At 38.4% G+C, this 9601-nt stretch overlaps 2 protein-coding genes across 2 annotated transcripts; both read left to right on the plus strand.

Moving 5' to 3' along the window:
* Positions 1-250: 250 nt before the first annotated feature.
* On the plus strand, positions 251-1378 carry LOC122130216 (interferon-inducible GTPase 5-like). The gene has a single exon (XM_042704876.1). It carries the CDS (start codon positions 251-253, stop codon positions 1376-1378), a length of 1128 nt encoding a protein of 375 aa, XP_042560810.1.
* A 4201-nt stretch (positions 1379-5579) lies between these two features.
* On the plus strand, positions 5580-6961 carry LOC122130214 (T-cell-specific guanine nucleotide triphosphate-binding protein 2-like). The gene has a single exon (XM_042704875.1). The coding sequence runs from the start codon at positions 5612-5614 to the stop codon at positions 6293-6295; it is 684 nt and encodes a 227-aa protein (XP_042560809.1). The 5' UTR covers positions 5580-5611; the 3' UTR covers positions 6296-6961.
* Positions 6962-9601: the final 2640 nt, after the last annotated feature.

Genomic DNA, 9601 nt, shown 5'->3' on the forward strand with positions numbered 1-9601 from the left:
CAACCTCACTTACTAAAAATTATTTAAAGCTGTTTTAATTAGGCATGAGACTCAGGTTCAGTTTCTGAGCTGTAATCATGATAACCTGAGTCATCGACTTGCATGCACATTTCAGATTTTGTCAACGTCAGAGATTTCACTGTTTTAAACAGTAATTATGTTATATGCTATTATGCTATAAAGATAGCTTCTTTGCAAAAACAGAACATGAGATAATATAAGACGTTACCTTCCTTTTCCCTTTTAGATCATGGATAATCAACAGGATGATATCCGTGCTTTACTAAAGGATTCTGGTGAATCGACCTTGGAGCGGGCCATTGCCAAAGCCAAAGAAGTTGTTGATAGGTTAGAGAATATCACCCTCAACATTGCTGTGACAGGGGAGACTGGGGCAGGAAAGTCCTCCTTCGTTAACGCCATCAGAGGTCTTCAAGAACCTGATGAAGGAGCTGCACCCACTGGAGTCACAGAAACCACCATGGAGCCCACCATGTACCCCCACCCAAACATGCCCAATGTGAAGATCTGGGACCTGCCAGGCATAGGGAGCCCAACATTCAAAGCACAAACTTACATGAACGATGTCAATTACCAAAACTATGACTTCTTTATCATAGTAAGTGCATCCAGATTCAAGGAGGATGACATGATGCTGGCAAACGAAATCAAGAAAGAGAAGAAGAATTTCTACTTTGTTCGCACAAAGACTGACTTTGATGTAGCAAATGAAAAGAGAAAGGGAGTAACAGAGGAGGAAACACTTCAGAAAATACGGAAGGACTGTGTGGACAATCTCAGAACACTGGGATTCCCTCCTGTCTTCCTCATTACATCCCATAACCTGGAGAAGTTTGACTTCCAGACCCTTGTGAAGACTCTGGAGAGAGACCTTCCAGAATACAAGAGGGATGCTCTGGTTATGAGTTTGCCTGTAAATTCCAAGGAGACTCTTGAAACAAAATGCATAACTTTCATGGGATTAATATGGGTTGTGGCCTTGATATCATATTTTATACCATCGCTATTCACTGAACATGATGTTGTAGTGTATTTCTTAACCAAATGGTACTATTCATTTGGTCTAGATGATGAAAAAGTTCAAAAGTTATCAGACAGAGTAAACAAGCCAATACTTAGAAAGGTTAAAGAGTCAGCACTTGTCAGGGTGATTGCTGAAGAATCATTGCCTACAACTGAAGGGGTAGCAAAACCTGGTGTAGCAGGTGTCATGGAGGCACTATGCAGCCTTGTGCCTGCTGCTGCCAACACAGCATCATATGGAGTATTGGAAAACAAAGCAGTTTTGCTCCAAGAAGGGTTGAAGGAACTGTATAGTGTAGCCAAAATGGTGATTGAAATGGCAGAACTAAAGTAGAGTGAATCAAACATGTGACCCAGGCTGAATGGTGTGGAATGGTCACCATGTTTAAGATTTCTTCCATGATATGTCAATGAATAGCTATGTAACTGTGTTTTACAACAATATTGGGAATTCATTTAAGTTTTCTTTGTAAACAAGATGTAGAAGTGTACCAGGCTGAAGGGGTGGATAATCAAATGCATTGTATATGCACAGATTTGCACATTGTAGATTAATCTCAATCAAGGACTAATTAATTTACTTTTTTCTTGAGTTGTCTTTTTAGCATAGCCTTTGTGTGTTCACTAGATATCCTTTTTATTTTGATGTTGTTTTGGATTACTGCAGATTACGGAATAAAAGTGTATTTGAAAAACTGCTGGATTGCTGTGTTTTTATATTGTAGTCGACTGTAACAGGTTTTGTGCACATTGCTGGTATTATAGCACCATCTACAGTGTAGTTCATGCCAATGTGGTAAGTGCCCCTAGAGGTGTTGGATAAAATGTAGAGTGTAGCCAAAAGCCTGCTGCAAATGGCATTACTAAGAATAAGGCAGTCAGTTCATGTGATTCAGATCTAATATTAAAAAATGCTTTGTTAGGTCTAGATTTAAATATTCATATCTAATGTAGATTTAGATTACATTTAGGTTTTTAGTTATCTTCCATTGTGTGTGAATGCTCTGAGTGATGTGTCCACACCTCCAAAAACTGGAAATAAACAGAAACCTTCTGTGTGTTGTAAACATGATACAGTGTGTGCTGCTTGATGAGGAGGATTATCAGATATTGTTTTATATGAAACTGATGAAGGAGTTCTGTCCACTAAATGAGAAAATCAAGCTTTGTAAAGGGCCATTTAAGAAATGTAAGCCTATGTAGTCAAAGCCTAGCTTACTCGTGTTCTATTCGTTTAAAAGGAAAAGATACAGTCTTTGATTATAATCCATTGCACTTTCAGGCAAATTCATTGAAATTCTTGTCACATTTCAGTCGTCTGTTCAGTGTGTATGCTAGAATACTCCAGTGTCACAGACCGAGACATAACCAATTCCAGCCAATCAACACGTCGCATTAGGAGCTCAGAAGGGAGGGGTGTAATGTGAATGGCTGTTGACGTCACATGTCAACAACCTTTTGCCAGAATCTGCACCTTCATTTAATAGCAGTCAGTGCTTATCCAGAAAGTCCTAGTAGTCCCATCTGTTTATAGATCACTGTCTCATTTGATATTTTGTTTTCTTTGGTGATGTCCAATTTCTCCTCAGCTTCTGCACCAATCAATCATTCTTCCTTAATCAGTGCCAGTGATGACCTGCTGTAAGGTTCTTCAATCCTGGCACTGCTTCAGGATATTGGGGAACTATTGACTATCCCACTGGATAAGTTAGTGGGATAGCTGAAAAGATCTCACTCGATACTGGTGTCAGTTCTTTTGCAGAGCTGTTTTCTGTTATTCAACCCATTTGCCATTTCTTTTCTCCTAAATACCCAAATCATCAGACACCACATCAGGTCTGCTGCCATGTGCACTTCTTGCCATGCTGTGACTCTAATGTAGCCCATGTATTGCTGTGTTGCTTGAAGATTTTTTCTTACAAAGAGCTTCACATAGTAATGAGTACAAATGTATTTCTTTAATAGCCTCATATGAGTTTAATCTATGTGCTATGTGCTATACTGTTATTCCACATACCACCTCCATTAATGTTGAAAGGAATTATTTATATATCCCAAATATATTTCCTGACTCCCCATATTAGCTGAAAACCATCTTTTATCATCTCAATTAAAATGTTCTCATGTTTTATAAAATGTCCCACACTGGCCATTGCAATCTGAACACTCAAAGGGACCTTAAGTCTTGAATCTTTGTTTTCCATCTCAAAAGACTGAATCTCCACAATCTAATGTAAATAAGTTACAAATTAATTTAGAACAATCTCTAAATTCAAATATTAAAAATGCTGTAGATCCTTTTCCAAACACCCGTTATGAACACAAAACACTTTCAATTCTCTTGGGATTAAATATCTGAGCGAGGCAGAAACTAGATTTTTACAAATGATCCAACCCACAGCTCAGACTGTGTTGAATCAGATGTCTTCAACTCTCTAACAGAGCAGGCTCAAGAGTGTAGCTTTTAGGCCCAAATGAGAATTACTCCAACACTCTGATGTTAATATGGGGCTTCAGGCGCACACACTCGAAATGAGCTTCAGGCTCAATTCCGTCTGAGACTTTCAAGCTCAAGACTTTTACTATGATCTACGACACATATTTTCCCAAGATTGTGCTGTGCTGTGTCAAACGGGGTGAAGAGGATCTTTACAGCAAAACTGAACTGTCAGCAAAAATCCAAGAAGTTATCTCGGTATAAACCTCCAATTGAAAGGAATTATTTATATATCCCAAATATCGGAGACTCAGTCAGAGAGTGATGAATAACCAAGGTCCAGGTTTATTCTTTCAATGATGTACACCATAGGAGGAGAGAGAATAGATTTCACTGAGTGTGTTCCACCTAAATCTCTTTCACTGTCTGTCTTTTGGGAAGCCACAGAATATAAGCTGTTTGCATGCAAGGGGGGGTGGATCCCTAAATGCTAATTATTACTTGGGAGTCACCGGGTCTCGGACCCCATTAGTTCACAGAGAACACAGAGGTGTCAGGGCTCCAGCAACGATCAAAGGCTCAAGATCTCTACATGAGGTTGAGGAAAGACGTGGTCAGAATACACATGATAATCTTTCCACTTCTCACATTCTCCAAATACCACTAAAGGTTACCACTAGTTATGAGATATATTGAATTATTGACTATGGAATATATTTAATAAACTAACTCTTAATTCCTAGTCCCTTCAATGTCTACAGTAGGAGCATACTATCTTCTGAAACCAACCATGGACATAAAATCATTAATCTTTTAAAAACCTTTCCACTATTACTTAAAATACCCAGTATTTTTCATCAATATAAAAATAAGATGGATCATATAAGGAATTTTAAATCTTTAATGTACAAATGCACATTTTTGTTCTGGAGTTTCTTGTCCAGATTGGACCAGATTGTCCAGTAGGAGGTGACCGAGTAGTGCATCAGATCAAAAAGCTCCTAAATATTTTTTTCTTTGTGCAAGATGTTATCCCTCAGTGCTTAAACACTTTTACATCTTTACTCTCTGCCGTTCTCATACAACATTGCATCCAATCCTTTGTAATATTACTTCCTATGTGAATCACATGACATCATGATGCAGTATTGCAATTCCTATGAGAAGTTCTCAGGCTTATGGATACATCTATTGCTTCTTATAATGAATATAATTCTCTTCATTAGTTAACATGAATAAGACTATATGAGAACTATCTCTGCTGTTAGTTAAAGTGGAGTATGCTTAATGTAACGTGAAACCAGAGAACAAGAAAATGAAATGTGTGTGAACTGAATACTGCTCAATAGGGTTTCCTTTAGTGTTACCCCTACCACTCCCTATCAGTTATTGATAGGTGAAAATTCACCCTAGTTACCTCAGGACTCCGGAGCTGCATATAAGTATATTTATTAGACAAACAACAATTGCAATCGGGCTCACTCCCAGCACAAGGCTGAAGGTGAAGCAATGATAAACACATTGCACGAGGTTTATATAGACAGAAGTTTAGCGTTCAGCAGGGAAAACCACGTGGTGGATTTCTGACGTCTGAGGCAAGGATGGAAGTTTTGCAAGGTCGGAAGAAGCAAAGTTCGGCCCTTCTTATCACTTCTGGTCTAAACATGCTCTTGTACATATGCAGACTAAGTGGCACCTAATATTTTAAGTTACACACATGCAGAAACACAGAAAAGCCATGTTCCTGCTTTCATAAGCACATGATTCATACAAGGAATATATTATTTTAAGGCACTTGATTCATATATTCTTAAGTCATTAACAGTGTTTGGAAATTATCTCCATCAGTTATGCATCCATGTTTCCATTTTCTCTATTGAGGCAATGGTTCAACAATCCAAACTTTTTGTTCAAAAAAAGGTCAGTGCTCTTATTATAAGATACACATGAAGTTCAGCTACAGAGCCTAGATGTATATACAATAGTGCTTAAAAACTCACTAACTAAAAGCCATCTAAAGCTGCTTTAGACATGAAACTCAGGTTCAGTTTTTGATAGATTATGTAAAATAGCTTCTTTGCATAAACAAAACATGATGAAATATATGGCTTTACCTTTTCCTTTTAGATCATGGCTGATCAACGGGATGAAGAACAAGTAGATCAAGTCACTCTCAACATTGCTGTGACAGGGGAGAGTGGGGTAGGAAAGTCCTGCTTCGTTAACGCCATCAGAGATCTTAAAGATACTGATGAAGGAACTGCACCCACTGGAGTCACAGAAACCACCATGGAGCCCACCATGTACCCCCACCCAACCATGCCCAATGTGAACTTATGGGACTTACCAGGCATAGGGACCCCAACCTTCAAATCAGAAACCTACATGAAAGATGTCAAATACCAAAACTATGACTTCTTTATCATAGTAAGTGCATCAAGATTCAAGGAGAATGACATGATGCTGGCAAAAGAAATCAAGAAAAATAAGAAGAATTTCTACTTTGTTCGCACAAAGACTGACCTTGATGTAACACAAGAAGAGAAAAAGGGAGTAACAGAGGAGCAAACACTTTGGAAAATACGGAACCGGTGTGTGGAAAATTTGAGAACATTGGGATCCCCTCCTGTCTTCCTCATTACATCAGAAAACCCGAAAAGGTTTGACTTCTTGGAACTGGTAGAGAATCTGGAGAGAGACCTTCCAGATCACAAGAGAGATGCTCTGGGTATGCAGGACACCAGTTTTGTGTCCATGGTGGCTCATATTTTAAGAGCATTGTGGTCAAGAATCAGTGCTCTTAGTGAAAAGTGATTGGAATAGCAGGACTAAAGTAAAGAAATCAACTCATGTTAATCAAGACTTAGTGGTTTGGAAAGGTTACTGTTTTTCTTTTTCTCTTTTTAGGGTTATTGGGTTCTCTTTAGGGTTCTTGACATGTAAGTGTAGTGCTTCTAACTGGGAATTAACTTTAATTGCCATTGCATTGTAATCAAGGTGTAGGTGGGTGACAGTAGCACTGGGTGGGGCTTACTTCTGTGTTGTGTGCATCATGAACTGCAACCTTTGCTGAGTGTGACACATCTTTATGTCATGCACATTTTCTTTGATTTTCAATAGACAACTCAAACAATTCAGTGGTTGTTGATAATGCACTGTGCTGTATTTTGTTTTATCTGACTCATCTGTATCAAATTGGGTCACACTTTATTTGGATGGTCCCCTACAGACTATATACAGATGCTCAGATTGTAAACAAACTATCTGTTGAAGCTATAATTTAAGGTTAAGGTTAGGTTAAAAGAAAAGGGGATGTCCCATATCAGGGTAGAGTCCATCAATGGAACGTCCTGGGCATGGACACAGATGCCATCTGGTGGCCTCTCCTGGTACCACTCTACTTATAGTATTATCTTTGTAAATGTTTGTAATCTGTAGAATGTTCTACAGAAAGAAATAAAAAACAAAAGATGAGTAAAATGTGTTTGTAATAAGGATGTGGAATGTATTAAGCAGGATATTCTTAATTCTGGATACTATCCTGTTATTGGAAAGAAAAAGGAATGAATAATAAAAAAATGAAATGAGAAACCTGTTTAGGGTTAGAAGATGGAAAGGAGAGGGGAATAATAAGGTAAAAGAGGGGGGTGTGGAAATATAAACAAACAAATGAAAATTAGAATAATAAGGTCAGGTTTTACAGTTAGATTAAGGGCAGGGGTTCGGGGTGGAGATATAAACAAACAAATGAAAAGGGGGGACTTGGTAAGGGTTAGCAGAGGGAAAAGATTTAGGGGATCTTTAAGTTTATAAGCCTAACATAAAGGGAGAAGGTTAAATTAAGGTATGAATTTTAAAGGGAAAAAGGGGAGGGATACAGGGAAGTGAAGCCATTCCCTGGGATGTGACTGGGTGAGGAAAAAAAATAGAAATGATATGTATATGAAAAGGAGATGAAAAGTTTATAAGCCATAAGAAAACATAAGGATTAGGTTAAGGTATGATGTTTAAAGGGGAAAAAAGCATTATGTATGTGAAAAGAGGGTGAGGAAAAGAATGGTTACATACATGGTTACATATGGTTTTCATTTAGTGTTATTTCCTGTACCAGTCTGTGCGTATCGTACATACAACATGGAGACAAAGTGAAAAAGGAGAGAATGTCCTATCAACAACAGGTAAGTTAAAGGTATGTGTGAGGGACCGAGTCAGTCACCCCAGGATGGGGAAAAACACGGTGCAGGAGATGGCGGCTTGTTATATACAAAAATATTCGTATTTATTTAAAAGGGGGACTCTCCGGTATCAGCCCCCAAACCTGTGCCCACGAAACAAACAGACATAAATCATAAGACAAATGCACTCAAAGTGCTACAAAGACTAGGCAATCTCTAGGCTCATTTAACTAGGCACAATTCTGACTGGGCTTAAAAATTAGGGACAAAAACAGCTAAATACAGTTTACACTTAACCTCATGTGAAAAGGCCCAGAAAAGTGCATAGTTTATTACAAGATTGGGTTAGGGGGAAAAGACTGATTTGTGCAGGGGTTATGTTGTATTATGTTGAGCATTGTATAAACAGACTGCATAGTCCCCTACTCATTTTGGTATCCAATTTGGCTAATTGGATGGCTTTATTTAATCTGAGTATGTTCTACCTTAGTTTGTGGGAGTCTGGAGAGTATTTACAGGCGGTAGCTTGCTGTGAAGCTAAGTATATGGTTATTTCTATTGTGAATTGTGCGGTTTAGAGTAAACAACCTTCTGGTTGAGTTTAGTTTGTTTTTCAAAGTATTTTTGGTGGACTTTGTTGCTGCACTTGTTTTTCTTTGCACTGTAAATAAATGTGCACAAAATTGCACCACATTTCACCTCCATTGCTGTGTTCCTCACACCCTCACCTACAAACTCTGGAAGTCCTGGCCGCCACCATCCTGGTGTGGAAGTGTGCACAAAGGCGAATTTTTCACAACTCACACCAGGTAAGTGCTATTTCTTTCAGGCCTCTCCGATCTCGCACCTCATGGAATGAGGCACCCTTTAAATAGGGCAGCCCATTGGGCTAAATTGGTCCAATTAGGTCCAACCATTGACACGGGGGAGACCGGACTCAACCATTGTAGAGGGGGAGACCAAGTCTCTTGCAGGGCAACATGAGTACATCTCCATTTTGGTGCCACCGCCATCTCACAGTATGTCTTACAGGATACTCATGAGTGGAAGCTGATCAGAACATTTCTGAGAGTGTACACGCCCTGAGTAGAGTAGTTTAGTTTCACCAAGAGGAAGAAAATTCTTCACTCTCTAAAGGTCTCTTAAATTGTCAAAACTGTAAAAAACTTAAAAGCGAAAAAAAGACATTAAGAAAACTGTGTCTCGTGCCGTACCACACATATGTCATTCAGTGTACCAATGTTGGTCACTCAATTGTGTTTCCTGTTTCCCGACCTTAGGTTTCGGACGTATGGAGGCAACCAGTGAAAAAGTGCTAAGAAAAGGAGATTAAAAGGAGAAGATCCAGGTACTTTCACTACTCTAAAACCTTCCCTTCAAATCCCTTAGTGCATAGTGTGAATATACTGTAATTTCATCTCAAAGTAAATTCAGTCTGTGAAAAGCACAGCACACCAAAGGCAAATTTTTATATATAAAAAAGGGTTTTTATTAACAAAGGATACCACAGAAAATCATAAATACTGGAAACGGAAATTGTGAATGAGATAGCTTTCTCTGATGCATATTCACACCTGTTCAAATGTATGTAATTAGCTAACATTACTGTGGAAACAGTAAAAATTAGTTGTTTATTGTTATATTTGTACTGTGTGTTAGTTTATTAAAAAAAAGATGTATATGTGAGATATGAAGTATTGTGTGATGACAGGAAGATAGGTGCCAGTCATGAGGTGGGACATCTCTGTATGCTGAAGTCATTCATTGTGTTATTGTGTTAAATGTGTTAAAGTCTGTAGACCTGTGGAAACACATATAGTTCCATTCCATGTGTATACGTCCTTCAGGTATGGTAGTGTATTATAAAAGTGAAATGGTGCAAGTAAAAACAGTTGTGCGAATAGACAATGGACACCGTAAACATAAGAATAGCGGAGACCAAATA

The sequence above is a fragment of the Clupea harengus genome, unplaced genomic scaffold, assembly GCF_900700415.2.
Source record: "Clupea harengus unplaced genomic scaffold, Ch_v2.0.2, whole genome shotgun sequence".
Taxonomy (NCBI): Eukaryota; Metazoa; Chordata; class Actinopteri; order Clupeiformes; family Clupeidae; genus Clupea; species Clupea harengus.

What these genes read in the sequence shown, in the direction of transcription:
- LOC122130216 (XM_042704876.1), top strand. Translation starts at nt 251, where the DNA reads ATGGATAATCAACAGGATGATATCCGTGCTTTACTAAAGGATTCTGGT.
- LOC122130214 (XM_042704875.1), top strand. Translation starts at nt 5,612, where the DNA reads ATGGCTGATCAACGGGATGAAGAACAAGTAGATCAAGTCACTCTCAAC.